The 16,339-nt window shown below is 54.1% G+C and overlaps 1 protein-coding gene across 3 annotated transcripts; it reads right to left on the minus strand.

Moving 5' to 3' along the window:
• Window positions 1–215: 215 nt before the first annotated feature.
• PRRG3 (proline rich and Gla domain 3) lies at window positions 216–10,324 on the minus strand. 3 transcript variants are annotated; one of them, XM_073799656.1, is made up of 4 exons: window positions 10,012–10,324; window positions 7,410–7,447; window positions 6,154–6,314; window positions 216–5,758 (listed from the first exon to the last, which is right to left on the minus strand). In XM_073799656.1, exons 2-4 carry the CDS (start codon window positions 7,414–7,416, stop codon window positions 5,231–5,233), a joined length of 696 nt encoding a protein of 231 aa, XP_073655757.1. In that variant the 5' UTR covers window positions 7,417–7,447; window positions 10,012–10,324; the 3' UTR covers window positions 216–5,230. The 3 variants fall into 3 exon arrangements, with proteins under 3 accessions (XP_073655757.1, XP_033705591.1, XP_073655756.1); XM_033849700.2 differs by lacking the exon at window positions 10,012–10,324 and adding an exon at window positions 9,743–9,876; XM_073799655.1 differs by lacking the exon at window positions 10,012–10,324 and adding an exon at window positions 7,603–9,736.
• Window positions 10,325–16,339: the final 6,015 nt, after the last annotated feature.

Below are 16,339 nucleotides of genomic sequence, written 5' to 3' on the forward strand. Positions count from 1 at the left end.
TGACAGACCTTACTAACCTCATCCCAGCGGGATGGGTCAGCAGATCATCTTACACGTATGGGTCAAACTTTAGGAACCAGGACTTCTCTGCTTCCTGCTTCTAAACTGGTTTGGGCTGTTTCCTTATCTACAGCCTGACTTTCGGAAAAACAAGTTTGGCCCACAACCATCCATGCCCCATGGAAGTTTGAGAGTCAGCAGGGATCCAAGATGGGTGAGGACAGAACACAAATGAATACCATTTGCTCTTTATTATTATTCATTATCTTCTGGTACAGAAAGAGACAAACTTAACAGCTAAACCCAACAATTACAAAAAGAGAGAGAGAGAAAGAAATCAGAAGTGCGTTTGTTTGTTGCCCCCAGGCTCCAGTGAAATCCTGACATATTACTGAATGTACAGACTTCCCAGCTGACATGGGTCAACACATGAATTACGAGCACAGTTTAAAGTGGTACCAAAATTAATGCATTTCACAGTAATCTTGTCTATAAGCTCAGCTGCACATATCAGGGTTTCCACTGTCACAAATTCACGACCACAGAGTGAAAGAGCAGGTGTGTTCAGGCCTGGGAAAGTGGCATCCGTAAGGGGAGACAGATTGGGAGGCATAAGCAGCTGTGGGATTTGTCCCAATCTTGAATATCTGTGTTAATACTTGGGCTGGGGGCGGGCGAAGGGCAGGCACTGGGCAACGGTCACATAGCTCAGTACAGTGGGACAACTGTTGAGGCACTGAGCCCGAGGGGGTGTGCTGCGCTGTTAGGATATCTTTGTCAGGAAAATTCTTGCTCCAGAGAGACTCACCGCCCACAGCCTGTGAAAGGAAAAGCTCGATATGTTTGAATATTTGGGGGCGAATGATGGGAGCGGCCGGTCTTATAGCGAAACATCTGCTTTACAGACTATTTAGCAAGATATACAGTTATGTTACTTTAAATTGCAGTTTAGTTCACAAACTATTTTATTCGTAGAGCAAATAAAGGAGGAGAACGAAAAGCCGCCATACCCAACATTCCCACAGTAGACAGAGAACCAGAGTTCATCCTGTACGCGAAGAGCCCGACAAATGAGAACTGCCGAAGGCACGGTGAAGGGATCCGTACTATCTTGAGCCTTTTATTTGAAAAAGGTACTCGTTTTAAACTAGATCCCTCTTACACATATGACCCTGAAAACGACCTGAAGGGAAGAATATCTTGAATATTTCTACGGAGTGAGAATCGCAGATACCACGAATTATCTTAAGTTGTGATTTTCTCTAAGTTTTGAATTAGTGGGCTTCGAATTAATGGGCTTTTACCATAGTTGCAGGCAGTCTGATTCAAGTACTTTTAAATTAGCTAATTATACTGATTAGAATGAGTAGAGTTCAGTGGGGAGGATGTGCTTGTTTCTGAATCGGTGCAATCCTGAGATGGGGCTGCGTTCTTGTCAGCTCTCCATCTCAGCCTTGAACGTGAGGGCACACGCATGACACAAAGCACACACACGCACACTCCTAGAAACAGACAGTGTAGGTAAGAGTTTCTCTTAATAATCTCCCTCTCTCCCTCCCCCCACCCCGACAAAGGAACAATCTAGAGGCAGTGTTGTTTTCAGTTCTTCTTGTGGGATGCCATTTGGTTGTGAAAAGATCAACCCCCCAGCCAGAGAAGAACCATGTGGCTCTAACTCCTTAGCAAAAAGATGCTTTCCTGACCCGGATCCGTCACCTTCAAGCTACCAAAAACACAGAGTCCAACAAATTGGGCAGATTCCTATTTTCCGAAGCACCCTAAGGAACTCACACTAGTGGCAGTGGGATTCGCAAGTAGAAGAGGAGGGCCCTGGCCTCCGGGTCAGACGGCGCAGTGTTCCGTGTCCGTCAGCCAGGGCACGTCACAGCTGTGCAGGGCTGCACACACTGGGCACCTGCGCACTCCACTTCCTGTTGTGCTTTTGTTTTGAAAACCCCCGGGTGATGGGGAGTAGCAGGGGAGGGACAAGATTGTGATGCTTGTTTGGAAAAGTCTTTAAAAGATTTTGGTTGAAAACATGTGACAGTCACATTCCAAGGAATTTGTCAAAGGCTTTTCTGTTTTCTTTTAAGTGAAAATTATCTAAATAACCAGCCCTGCCATTCCCAAAGTCAACAGTCACACATCTTTCCACCAAAAATAAAAATAAAAAACAAAAAGGCCCAGGAGTGCTCAGATTTCCTTCAGCTGCTGATACCCACAGAACAGAAGCCAAGGCTGGGGGCACTGCTCCAAAAGGGCGTGGGGGGGGGGTCCCACAGTGGGGAGGCCCACAGGATAGAGCTGCTTCATCTTCATCCAAAACCTTTTGTGAAGGAGGGCAGAAGGCGGCAACTCTGGCGGGCTTGCTCCAACAGCTAATCTTGGCTTTCCTGACTCAGGGTCCTGTCCTCAGGCTGCCTAGCCCTGGGAGGTGACATTCCTCCCTTCAGACCGGAACCCTCCTGGTACAAATATAGCCACACGCCGGCTATTATGAGAAAAGGCAACGTTCACACGTGTACACACACACACACACACACACACACACACGCAAAGTCCAAAAACAATGAAAATGTGGCTACCGCAGATGAAGCGTTGTATCAAATCAACAACCATACAAAGACAGAGTTTGAAAAGATATGTACAGGGCATTCGTAAAAGCCAAATGTGCACCGCGAGGAGTTATGACCATGGTACAATCTTTTTTTCTATGATATACTGCGAAAAACGTCCCAGAGACCACGGTGGCAACCCCACGTGGAAGAACGCTGCAAAGCACCTGGACCGGAGAGCTCGGCGCCTGCAGGATGCAGGCCGCCCTCCAACGGGCCGGGCTCCTGCATCCCACCCGCTCCCACCTCCAGCCAGCTGCAAACAGCAAGCAGCTCAGCAGGGAGGGGCTCGACGGGGGCCAAAGGGAGCAGGCAGTCCCGGGCAACCTCCCTCTGGCTCTGGTGAGTGGGGCCCACGCCTGGCTCTCTCCCGTGCTCCCGGGTCACACGCAGGCACGGCCCCCGAGGAAAGGCTGGGATGGCAGGGACCAGCCCCGGAGCCTCAGGCTGCCCCGGGTCCTCCAACATGGCTGAATAGGATGGACCCCAGCATCCCTCATGGACAAAGCAGGGGCTTTCTAGGCCCCAAATGCCTTCGTGAGAAAGGGCAGGAGTGCGGTGCTGGAGGCCCAGAGGGAGGAAAAGAGGAAGGAAGGAAAGGTGGAATGCCACCTGGTCAGCACCTCTGGCATCAGGGAGCTCTCGCGGAAGGGAAGCAGGGGTGCGGAACGGTCCAACTCGCAGGAGACTGACTCCCCAGGTTGAGACTCGACTTCAGAGTCCTACAAAGGCCTCCACTAGAACTGGTCCCTTATAACCTACATATTTCTAGAAGAACCTTCCTAAGGGCAAACTGCACTGGCTTCCCGGTGTCTCAAGCACTACACAGGCATTAGCTCAGTCAGCCTCCAGGAGGCCTGTGAGGTAGGGGTAAGGATGGAAAACCCCGGCCACAGGGTTGTGTTGTCCAAGCTGGTGGCCTCGCTGGGGTAAGAACACTAAGCCTCCTCGTTTGAAGCGTGTTCCTGGGTGAGTGCCCAGGACTGGAGGGGCCTCCAGAAGTCATCTGTGGCCTCTAGGCAGGGCCGCATTCAAAGAACGAGGCCTGAGGCCTGCCTTGGAGAGCGGTTTAGACAGAGAGAAGCTTGTCTTCTCAGTGGGTTTTAAACTGCTGTGGTTGCCAATAGACCCTGGCTGTGCACTCTTTGGGGCCCCACAAAAATTTGCTACATTTTTTAAAGCACCACAGAGGAAAAACGGTTTGGTGCTGAGGCCAGGAGGATGAAGATGGAAGGGTAGGGAGGCAGTGTTGACAGTGTCTCTTGCGCGGTCACTGACAGTTAAAGGGCGGGCCACCTCTGCCCCGCTGCGGCCCGAAGCCTCACTGAAATGGAGAGGTGGGCAGCTCCTGGGCCACAGAAAGGGGTTACTAACAGTGGACCAGCATCTGCTAATGACAGAGCAAATCATTGATGGGCCGTCAACCCCAGGTCACGAGCTTCCCCATCTCCCCCACAGAGAAATTTCTAAAAAGGGACACTTTTGGATCTTCTCCCCAGGTGGGCCCCATCATTAAGAAGAAATCAGCCATCTGAAATTCAAGTTCATCTCAACACACCCACTCACGAAAAGGGCAGTAGCCTAAAAGTTCACAGCCAGAGAGCACAGTGCCGAGGAAGCCCAGTTTGTGGGTTTAATCATCCTACGGGCCAACCTCACAAGGAGAAAACTTCAGCTCTCTGCCCTAGCCTGGACCCCGCCCGTTCAAAGGCCATGGGCTCCACAGGCAGGGTCAGCAGCGCCCGTTTTCCCGAGGCTCTGATAGGGCTCGTGCCAATGGGTAGCGGCTTTAGCACAGCTGGTACACGTGCCTGGAGAGCCAGGGTCTAGGGGAGGCCAAGCACAGTAGGATCAGAGCTGCCCTCCAGATGGCAACGTCCCCAGTCTGAAGGAGGCAGCTCTGTCGGCCAGGCCCTGTCCCTCGTCCTTCACGCACCCCGTCATCCTTCCAGGTGACTCCAGACACTCCTTTGAACCTGGTCGGGAGTGTGGGGTGAGTGTCGGGGGAGGGGAGTGTCACAGATGACCTGCGTGACTGATTTCCCTTGAACCCCTATGAGTGGCCCAGGTGATATCGTTTTGTTTTATTGTGTCTCGTTGCGTTATTACTCTTTTCGTTTCTGTTCTGTCCTTGTCCTTGCCAAACGTGAGCAAGGACAGAAAGCACAGGGCTAGTGAGGGAAAAGGGCGCTGAAGGGCTGGCTTCTCTCCCTCATCTCTGTGGCGAGGCTTCAGACAAGCAGGTCTTTGGCCAGCTGCGTGGCCCCCGGGCCCGAGCCTGTGGACGTTCTGGCCACAATCAATTCAACAGGGTGATTCCTTTGGCATAAGAGAAGCCAGTCCCTGACAGGAGGACAGGATGGCAGGGGCGTGAGGGCTTCTGGAGGAGCTGGGCTCTCTGGCCTGCGGCTCTCCTCAGAGGTGATATATATGCTTATGATCCCTACCCCCTCCACCTGTCTTTGACAACCGACTTCCTACAAATCCACGGATAGGAAATTATTTGGCAACAAGGAGGCTAAGGCTGTTTTGTGGTGGCACAGTCTTAAAAAAGTTAAAAAGAAAACAGGAGGCCCCTGAACGAGACTTTCACACTGGACAGGACACGAGTCCTACTACTTGTCTGAGTCAGGGTTGGCGGCCACTATCTCCTCATACTTTGGGGGCGGGTCACTGTAAGAGACGCTCGCTTCCTCGCTGCTGCTCTCCTGGGGAGCAGTCACCTCCTCATAGGACGGGGGAGGGGTGGCACTGGACAGCCTGGAGAGGGACAGCTCGGGAAGGTAGAGGGTGCTCTCGAGGCGGACCGTGGTTCTACCCCCGCGACTAGGCCCCAGCACCACCTGCGGGGGGCTCCCTGCCTCCCGGTGCCCAGAGGCCTCCCCCTGGCTGTGCACGGTGCCCCGGTAGACCATGACCCGGGGCAGGCTGTGCCCCGCGCGACTCGCTAAGTACCGGTTCTGAGCATATGAGGGGTGATGACGGGTGGCCTTCTGCAGCTGACACCGCCAGATGATGAACAAGGCAATGACGATCAGCAACGCCACCCCCAGAAGGGGCACCACCACGTACATGGCATCTGAGCTCTGCGCAGGGTCTCGGACTGAATAGACTGCATTCGGGTACCCTTTCCAGAACTCCATCTGCAAACGAAGGAGGAAGGCGGCTGACACTTACACGTAAGCGCTCGGATCCCAGATGGAGCTCAGAGCCCTTCAGCAGGTCTGGGTTTACGTTCAGCGGGGTCTGCGGCTGCCCCCGCCCCGCCCTGTCTCACTAGCCTCTGAGAGCCATCAAAGAGGCTGTGGAATGCCCCGAGGACAAAGGACACCACTCACAAGTCAGGAGCCCCCCAGAGTCAGGCAGATGGGACTCTAAGGACAGGTGATCTGTTCTTCTGTGGTCCCAGTGGCCCTGGCCTGGACTCGGCTGGATTCCCTTCATTGTTTCCAATTCGTCTGAGATCCCCAGGGCCCACTCTGCTTAATCCTGAGGCTATATCTGTGCTCCCGGCACCCAGCCCCAGGGTGGTACATGCCGTTTTCTCCTTGTCCTCAAACACCTCCTTGACCTCCTCGTAGCTGCAGATCTCCTCCATGCACTCCCGCTCGATGGTCCCCTGGCGCAGCTCCTCCAGGAATTCATTGGCACGAGGGAACCGTTTCAGGACCGAATGGGCATTCTTGGCCTCCAGAAACACTGAGGAGAGAGTCACACTGAGGTCTGGAATGGGGAGGGGCCCAGAGGCTCCTGCCGACCAGACTCAGCCCAGGCACAGAGGCACCATTACGGAGGGAAGCAAGACAGAGCCAGCAGGCAGGACACCACCCCAGACACGTAAAAGGGATGGAAGGGCTGACTTTCTGTGACGCCACAGTGTATCTGCCTAGAATACCATGGACCCGACAAGACTCTGGAGGAGAATGGGGCCCTTCTGAGAGTGAAGTGCATGTTGCATGGGAACCAAGGACATGACAGATTTTGAGTGTTTCGGTGAAAAAGTACCTAGTATCTTCTGCCTTGCCTCAAAAAGAGACAATCAGGGCCCTTATCATAAGAATGTATTCCCCTTTGAGGCTGACGCTGTAGCCAACACCAAAGAGCCCCAGAAGACGCTGCCAGGGTGGTGTCCCTCCACCTGAATGGACACCTGTGCCGTCAGGTGGCCTGGCATCGATAGTCTTGCCCCAGACAGTCTGGTACAAACCCAGGCTGCGGTAGATCGGAAGGCTGGATGCATGTGAACCGGAGAACGCCTCTGGGAAGCGGGGTAGCAGGGTCTAGATGGAGAATCTAGGCTTTTGGAGACTGGGCACAGATGCATCCATCAGAAATGTCATGGAGTGGGAACCGTATCTACTTATTCTCAAGGGGAACCCCAGCTCCAGCTGAGCCGACTGGCACCCCCATGAGCCTGAGCTGAGACTTTAGAGGATGAAAGAAGAGGTGACATCTGCTCCTGGTACTCCCCTCGAGGTGGGACTTCCTAGTCCTCCTGTCAAGCAGCCCCTCTTGGTGCCCAGGCAGGCACCCCTCCCCAGGCTCCATGGCCTGCCATATTAGTTTCTCTCAGAGTGGCCTGGGGAGCTGCGCATCTCCAAGGGAGCACGTGCTCCAGAAGGGAGCCAAAGAGTTGAGAGGGTAAAGATGTGAGCCAGCCAACTGGACAGGGGCCACAGGAAAACCCCCAGGGAGAGGAAAGCTGGAAAGGACTTGATAGTTAGACTCGCCCCTTTCCCATGAGCCCCTAGGCATGGCTCTTCTCCCCGCCAGCCTGGGCCCGGAAAAACTCACCTGCCATGGCGCTCCCTCAGATCCAGTGTCTCACTTCCCTGACAAAGGAGAAAAGCAGAGTCATGGTGAAATCACACCCCGAAACCTACAGGGCACCCTCTTGGTCCTGGGATGTGACTCCCACCCACACTGGCCGGGTCAAAGGGCAAAGCAGCGCCCCATGGAGCACATCATCCTCTGCGCAGCCACTTACAGCCCTGCCGCTCTCATCCTTTTCCAAGAACACACTCAGAGTCTAGACCTAAGGGTTGAGGGTTTCTTTTCAAAAAAGAAAAACTCCTACAGGCTGAGGTTCCGCCTTCCTCACTCTCCTCGATGAATCTCTGCACTTTTGAGCTGGAAAAGACCTCAGAGACAAGGGGCAACAACAACCATCTCCAAAGTCATGGCCCAAGCCCAGATGACCCGCTGTGTTCGTCTTCCACAGACAGGGTGGCAAGATCTCCTGAAACAGACTCATCTCTCTTCTCTTTGCATTAAACAACACGGCAGCAACGTACACTCCCACTCATGCACATATTCCAGAGCACTGGCCAAGCCGTCCACATCTGGGAGCAATCACCCCACTGCTCCCCTCCCAAGCAGAAGCTCTGGTTTTATGACTAACTGGATGTAAGACAAAGGAACGGTGTAACCCTTTTTGCCTAGGCTGCCAGGAAGTTCAGTATTAACATTAACCGTGAAGGACAGGCGCCCTGGAAGCCCAGCTGTTAAACACTTATGCGTTCTCCCCTGTGACACAGTATCCACTTTTCTACTTATGCTTTCAATCTTATGTATATTTAAACTATACCCTCTAATCCTTTTGGCAAACAGGTAGAATAGTAATCATAAATAAAATTAAAACTCAAGGAAAACTAGCAAACGTAGCATCTGTCTATGGAAACACTGTGTTAAGGGAGCCTTTCTCTTTTGCACCCCACAACTATCCCACCCGAAACTATCAGCGTGGGAATTTGTCAACAGATGGGCCTGCCATTGTGAGAAAAGTTGACCCCAAGTGTTTGTTTATGAGAGAGAAGATGTAATATTATCTCAAAATCCTGCTTCAATTATGGATCTCTGAGGTTCCCCTAAGGCCAATGCCAGTCACGTGTCTAGGGGGTGGGTGTGGCATGCCTGACAGCAAGGTTTTTGATTGAAGAAAAATGGAGCTGTTGTGTCAGGGTTTGAAAAGAATGAGCAAAGGCTTTAATAATAAGTGATGACAGAAAAATACATGTGTCATTGCTTATCAATGAGAACTGCATTTAGATTTTTTCTGTGGAGAAATTACGTAACAGCTTCCCTATAGCTATGTCTTATCCCAAACACACCCGACTGTGGTGCATACACACCCACACGTATCATAGGCCAGACTGTGTTATCCTGACACCTGCATAAGTCATTAGTTCATTTTTAAGCTTCAGACATGCCAGGAACTCCTCCAAACAGCTCCCAGGCATGGCCCACTCCATTAACAATTCTGTGGCCACCCTCACTACTGCTGCTGCCCTAAGGCCTCCTCCCCCTCCTTCCCCAAAATTTAGCGCCTGCTTCTTCCCCTATAAATACACCATCAATAGGCCGTTACTATGGCAACAGTGAGGAAGCGCGAGGGCTCCACGACAGAGAATACTGCTGCAGTCACGCATGTATATGTCCCTCCTGCCCCTGGTGGATACTGTAAGGCTGAGTGGAGGCCGGAGGAATTTTTAACCCACTCCCCACAGGAACACAGCTGAATCCTGACGGCCTGGAAAGGAAGGAAGGCAGGGACTGGCCACCACAAAGACCTTCCTTAACCCCCACCCCCACCCCCGCCAGGCTGCAGCTGACCCGTCCCACCACTCTGGGACATCACTCCCAAAGTCCCTCGCATGGGGACTGGCAGCCATCTGAGCATCTAGTGTCCCAAGACGTGGCCTCAGAAACGTTTCTCCAAATCCCAGCCCTTTTCATTTCCCTCACTCAGAACTGATCACTAGGAAAGGCTTCTGTGATCTCCAAATCTCATGACTCATCAACCCACCCGATGACACGGTACTCCCAAATTACGCTCCAACTCAAACTCTGGGCCCTCCTCGTCCCCCTTCCACTCATGCCAGCCCTGAAAGTGCCCGTGCTCGCCCACCGTCGCCCGCCACCAGTGCCCGCCACCAGTGCCCGCCACCAGAGCCCTGCCCAAGAACTCCTGCTTCTGGCCCAGCAACTGGGTCTGCTGGTGAACCCCCAGCGCCCTGGCCCGACCGGGCCTCCAGATCCTCCCCCAACAGGGCCCAGCGCCCAGCTCAGTGGCCCTGGACGCGGCACCGTGCCCTCGGGGCTGGGGCGCCCAACCCCAGCGGCCTCACCGTTCTCCGGGCCCAGGAGGCGGCAGCCCTGTTTGCGCACGCAGCCCGCCACCTCGCTGCTGCGCCTCTTCCAGCAGGGCCCCTGTCCCCGCCCACCTGCTCCCCGTCGGCCAAGCCCCCCGGCCCGGCCCAGCCGTCTCCTCCCACCCTCCCTCCCCGCCCCGCTGCCCTCCCACCGCCCCGGGCGCCCCGTGGCTCAGCCCGGCCAGGGCCGAAATGCGCCTGGAGCTCCCGCCCCTCGCAGCCGGACGCCCAGGCCCTACCCATACCTCGGTACCCCCCTGGCCCTGCTCTCCTGTGGGGGCTCCGCCGCTGCCCGCCCCCCACACCCCGCCGCGCCAGGTCTGGCCTCGCGCCCCGCGCCTTGCGCGCCACCCTCGAGCGCCACGACCACCGCGCCCCGGGCGCCAGGCCGCGATCGTCGCGCCGCACCGCGCGCCGGGCCGCCGGGCCGAGGAGAGTAGAAGGAGTAGGGGGCGACGAGAGCGGGCCGAGGGGGTAGGGAGGGCGGGCCGGCGAGCTGGGCCGGAGGGGCGGTGGCGCGCACCGAGCACCGCGCGCCCGCGCCCCACTCCGCCAGCGCCGCCCCTGCCCCCGCCCTTGCCGCCGGGGGGCGGGGCCTGGCCGGCGGGCCCGGGGCGATCCCGGGACCCTCGGCCGAAGGCGCGGGCCCCGTCGTGCCCCCGGGCGTGGGCCCTCGGAAGCCCGGCGCTGCAGCGGGCTCGGGCAGCCGCACCCAAAGCCAGCGCGCCAGGCGTCCCCGCGCAGCCCAACCCCCCAACTGTCCCCCACCCCGGCTCACCTGTCATTCCGGCGGGCCCGCCCCCGACTACCAGCCGAGAAAAGAGGGGCGGGGGCCCGCAGCCCGGGCCTTCCTCGTCAGCGTGCCAGCAGGCCTGCAGAAGAAGGGCCGGGTCGAGGCCGCGTTCAGCCAATGACTGGGTGACCTTGGCTTCGTCACTTACCTCCCCCCGACCCTGTCCCAGGACGGCAGTCTTTTCTCTGGTCAAATCTGGGAAATGGGGAGCATCCTGCCGCCCTCGCGGGGCTGCAGCGAAGTAGTGGAAGAAATGGGCTTGGGAAACTCTTGACGCGTAGAAATGGGAGAGGATGGAATCTTCTGGGCCTGCAAGGGGAGCGCTGGGTGGGGGTGGGGCCCTCAGGAGGCCGCGATGTGGGAGGTTCAGCATGACAGGACAAGACGCTGGTAGCAGAAGGATGACACTAGTCGTGGGAGAACCGCGGGAAGAGGTGGACTGCTAAGAGAGGGCAGGACGGTTCCAGGGGAGCTCAGGGTCTCCGTCTGCCAAAGCCTCCCACGAGGGGCCCTGTGCGGCCTGCTGGGTTTTCGGGGCTCTTTTTGTTCTCTGCGCTTCTGGAGCCCAGCCCAGCATGGGAGTTGACAAGCCCACCCCCCTAATTTGGTGTTTTGGGGCAGAATGAGCCTGGAAGGCGTCACCCGAACTACCTCCACCCCCCATTCCAGGCAGAGAAATAGCAACTTGCCCACCACCCTTGGTTTGGTGAAAATAGGGAGGGAAAGCTTCCATCACCCCAGCAGCTTCCAGTTCAGCTCTGGGCTGGCAGAAAGCAGCCTTGGCCAGGGCCCAGCTCCCCATCTTCCTCCCCTTTCCCCACTCCCAGTGGTGCTTTCCTCTCCACCCCTGCCTCCTGTTCGCAGAGTCCTCCCCTGGCTTGCTTGCTCTTCCAAGGCGGCAGGAGCCTTCTTTGCCCAGCACAGACCATCTGAACCCTCCCCAATGAAGAAGGCAGCAGGGCCGGACCCCTGGCCTGTGGGGTGGGCTTCTACAGAAAAAATCAAGTTCACCTGGGATTGAGAATGGAGCTCCTTTGGGGCCCAAAGGGCTATGTATCTTTTCAAAGCACCCTCAGATCAGAGGGTGAGATCCTGGGCCCTGATTGGTGGGGGAAATGGTCTGAGGCTCTTCAGGAACTGACTTCCTGGGTCTCCTAGTCCACCACCCTGTCCCATCCTGATCTTAACATCCGCTGTGTTCACAGATGACTTTATGTAGCTTTCAGGGTGAGGTGAGGGTCCATGGCTTCCACCGCCTTCTGGCATCCCCAGCTAAGCTTCTGGCTCCAGCAAAGCCAGTCTAATTCTAGTTCCCTCTCTGCCCAGGATGCCTTTCCTCCCACCGTCAGCCTCTGTGCGTTTGTATTCATTCTTCCCAAATGACATCTCAGATGTCATCTCTACTCTTGAGGTCTTGTGGGATTCTCCACCCCCACCTGTGTTGACTGTTCTATTCTCAGCTCTCTGTCGGCAGAGACTATAAACGTGCGGGCTTCTGTGGATGCCAAGGGCAGGAAGGAACAATAGCAGTGCCTCTGCAGCACACCGCCTGCTTCAACTCTTGGCGGTACCCCAGATCAGCTCTCTGATACTCAGCAAGTGACTTAACCTGTCTGCATCTCAGTTTCCTCATCTGTCAAATAGGAGTGATGATAACAGTACCTGCCTCAAACGGCGAGGAAGAGCGCAAATGGGACAGTCACGTCAAGTGTTCCTGGTGCTTAAGTATGAGCGTGACGCATGCTGGGTTTTGCCTGCCTCCAGCTGCGTTGTGTTCATTTGGTTTCTCACTTGTGTTGCACGCTTGCCTCTTCTATCTCGAGGCCGGGGACCTTGCCTCTTCGAGTGTCCCTAGCATCCAACAGAGAGCCTCGTCCACAGCAGGCTTAGTAGACGCTTGCAGAGCTGAGGCAGGAGAGGCTGGGCTTCTATGAGAAGCTGGAGTGGCGGTCAGCCTTCAACTTACCACCAAGATATTGTTCCCAACACCACCAGCAGCTCTGGCCCCTGAATCCTCCCTGTGGGGAGCCTGAGTCCTGGCTTCCTCCAGATTTTGGCTCCCTTAGAGGGTTTTCTGCCACCCCTCAAGATGGCTACAGGCACTCCCAAGGACTGGCTGGGGAAGGCTGCAACTCTTTGACTCCTCCCCTCCTGCTTTCTGCCGACATTGGCCAGTCTCTCCTGTCCTCACCCCTCAAGTGCACTGACTCCATCAAATTCCTCCACGTGGCCTCTCCCTTTGACTGAGAGAAGTACCCTCTTCCAGCCTCATTCAATCCTGGCGCCTCACTCTCTACCCTACCATCGTCCAGCCCAGGATTGAACCCTCCTATAAGCCCTGTTGACCCCCATCCTCTTATGTCCTCACTGACCTTCACCCCATTCCTGAGTCTGAACACTGGTCCTTACTCCAGAAGAGTCTTAATCCATCTCTGTACACTGATCAACAAATCAAGCAAGTATTCTGGACTGAGTTGCATCCCCCCAAACTCATATGTTGAAGTTCTAATCCCCTCAGAATGTGTCCATATTTGGAGACAGGAACCTTACAGAGGTAATTAAGGTAAAGTGACGTCATTCGTGTGGATCCTACTCCAATCTGACTGGTGTCCTTATAAGAAGAGATGATTAGGACACAGACATACACAGAGGGAAAGCATGTGAGGACACAGGGAGAAGGCGGCCATCGACAAGCCAAGAAGTAAGGCCTCTGAATAAACCAACCCTGATGACACCTTGACCTCAGACTTCCGGCCTTCAGATCTGTGAGAAAATAAATGTCTCTTCTTTAAGCCACCCAGCCTGTGGGACTCTGTTGTGGCAGCCACACTAAGACATCAGGTATTTGTTCAGTGCTACTATGTGCCAGGTACTGTTCTAGGACCTGGGATTACAGAAGCCGACAAAACAAACAATTCCTACCCTCGTGGAGGTTAGACAAAAAAGCAAAGAAGTCAAAGATACAGGATGTTGGGTGATGATGAAAATGAAATACAGAAGGGTCTTGGCTCAAATGCCATTTTCTCTGTGGGGTCTTCCCTGCCCACTGCATGTAAACACTCTCCGCCCTGATGCCACAGCTTTTGCATGTCCTCGTGTCAACCAAGAGGCCAATGTGCTGAAGTGGGGCAAGTGAGAGAGGAAGATGGTAGGGGATGAAGCCAGAGAGGCCACGATGGGGGTGGTGAACGATCATGCAGGGCCTTAAAGCCTTTGTAATGACTTGGACTGTTCGAGTGAGGTGAACAGACAAGTACGGAAGCAGGGAGACTATTTAGGGACTATTGAAGTAATCCAGGTGAGAGACAGTGGTGACGCAGTGGAGGTGGTGAGAGGTAGGCCGATTCTGGGTCAATTCTGATGGTAGAGTCCCTAGAATTTGATGACAGATTGGTATTGGGCTATGACAGAAAGCCAGGAGTCAAGGACAGCTCTCAGGATTTTGGTCAGAGGAACAAGAAGGATGGAGGTACATGAACTGAATTAAGGAAGACAGCAGTGGAGTAGGTTGGACAGAGGACTCTGGAGTTCAAGGGCAAGGTCAGGGCTGGAGATATAATAGGAGAATAATTAGAGTCTAATCCATATTCAAAGTCATGAGATTGGATGAGATCAACAAGCAAGTGATTGTAGAAAAAGAAAAGCAACTCAAGAACCAAACCCTGGGCAGGCCAACATTTAGAAGGGTCGTAGCTGAGAAGGAGCCAGCAAATGAGACCGGGAAAGAGTGATCAGTGGGGTAGGGGCAAACCAGAAGAATGTGAAGCCAACTGAAGAAGGTGTATCAAGAAGGAGAGAGTCATCAACTCCTCAAGTCCTATTGTCTGGACAAGTAAGAGGAGGACAAAGAATTGTACTTAGCAATATGGAGGTTATTGGTGATGTTTAAGAGCAATTTCCAGGGAGACATGGGGGCACAAAGGCAGACGAGAATGTTTTCAAGCCATAGTGGGAAAAGAGAAATGCCAGTGAGTAACGACTGGCCGTTCTCTTGAAGAGTTGTGCTGTAAAGGAGAGCAGAGAAGTGGGAGAGTGGTGGTTGTAGGGATACGTGGGGACAAGATGAAAGCGTTTTTTTTAATATGGGAGAGACTACACCACAGTAACGTGTGTGTGCTAACGAGCCAGTAAAGAGGGAAAAATTGATGATGCAGGAGAGAGATGCCCGGATGTGGGTAGGTGGGAGAGGTGATGGCGGAGCTCAGAGCAGCTCTCTTCTGATGGTTCCTATTCTCTCAGTGAAACAGGAAGCCAGGCTACCAGCTGGGAGTGAGGGTGGGAGAGGGGTGTCAGCAGTTTGAGGAGAGAAGGCTTGAAATTGTCTTCTGGGAGATAGAGAGGTTGGATGTTCTATGGAAATATAACATGATTGCTGGGCTGTGCTAAGGGCTCACTTGAGGTTTAACGGCCATTAATTTAAAGTGAAATTACTCAGCATGTCTGCATGGTTTTCTCCAGCCACGTTCAACATCGCGGATGCAGACCCAGAGTAGGTGGAAAGTTGGATTTTATCAGGGCTGAGTTTTGCTAGCTGAGTACAAAGAAATGGCAGTGGGACATAGGAGTTTCATGTGGACTCTAGAGAGAAATGATGATGATTGATCGTGGATTTGGGGCTGTGTAATTAGGGAAGGTAAAGATAGAGTCAAGGTCTGGTGAAAGACAGTGAAAAGAAACAAAAAAACAGTGGGACTGGTTGAAGGGTCCTGTGGGTGGTTGGAGTTGGAGGATTGTTGGAGTTCTTGTAGTACTAAAAGGAATGAGCTGACTTTCGGAAAGCAGGATGTAATGGTGATTATGCAGGGGTGATGGTGACAGATAAGGCAAGGTATTAGGATATGACCAGAGGAGTAAGTGGCTGCGGTACGTAGGGAGAAGGGGAAAAGCATTGGTGGAGAATCGGTCAATGGACTGAGAGACCAAGGAGTGGAATCATCTACGTGGATGTTGAAGTCACCGAGAAGGCACATATTTAAGCAGCTCTTGTACCAGAGCCTTTGGAGCCTTACCTCCTCCCCGACCCCTCACTCCATTCCTTGGACTCTGTGAACCTGAGGGGCACCTCATTGTGAGCTTCACTTCTTCCCAGAGCCTCACGCCTCCTTCAAACTCACTTGTCCTGGAGGTCACCTCTCCTGAACCTACACGCTAGCGAGAGCCACACCCCATGTGCTAATCCGTCATCCCTTCCCTGAGCATTTACTGAGTACCTGCTATGTTCCAGGCACTCTGCCTTCTGCTGGTGACATAAAGGTGAATCAAATGGACCAAGTTTCTGCCCTGCTTCCTTTCTTGTTGGAGGAGAGAGACAATAAATTAGCAAACATGGAGAAGACCTAACAAGGCAGTTGGTAGAGGTGCAAAGCTGGGAAGGGGGACAGGAACACTGACTGTTACCTCATACTGATTCTAAGCCCAGCCTGGTGGGGTTCTCACCCCAGGCCAGTTCATGGTGGCAATAGAGAGCTTCAATCACTCCCCCAGAGTCTCCCCACTCCAACCCCAGCACTGACCTTCACCTTCTTCCTGGCCTTGACCTCAGAACAGCCCCCGATGACATCCCTCATCTATTCCCCACCCGTCAGCTGGTTCATGATCTGCTCCTGAGCTCCACTCCAATACTACCCATCCTCCCACTCAGACTGGACTCCATCTGCTGTCCCTCCCTTCCTCCTCTCCCAGCTCCTACTCTAGCTCCTATTCTAGACCACTTACATACCCTTCAGTACCCCTGCCTGCCCCTCACTTCATCTTGCATCTTCTCACAACCTCATCCTTGA

Source organism: Tursiops truncatus, chromosome X (assembly GCF_011762595.2).
Source record: "Tursiops truncatus isolate mTurTru1 chromosome X, mTurTru1.mat.Y, whole genome shotgun sequence".
In the NCBI taxonomy this organism is placed as follows: domain Eukaryota; kingdom Metazoa; phylum Chordata; class Mammalia; order Artiodactyla; family Delphinidae; genus Tursiops; species Tursiops truncatus.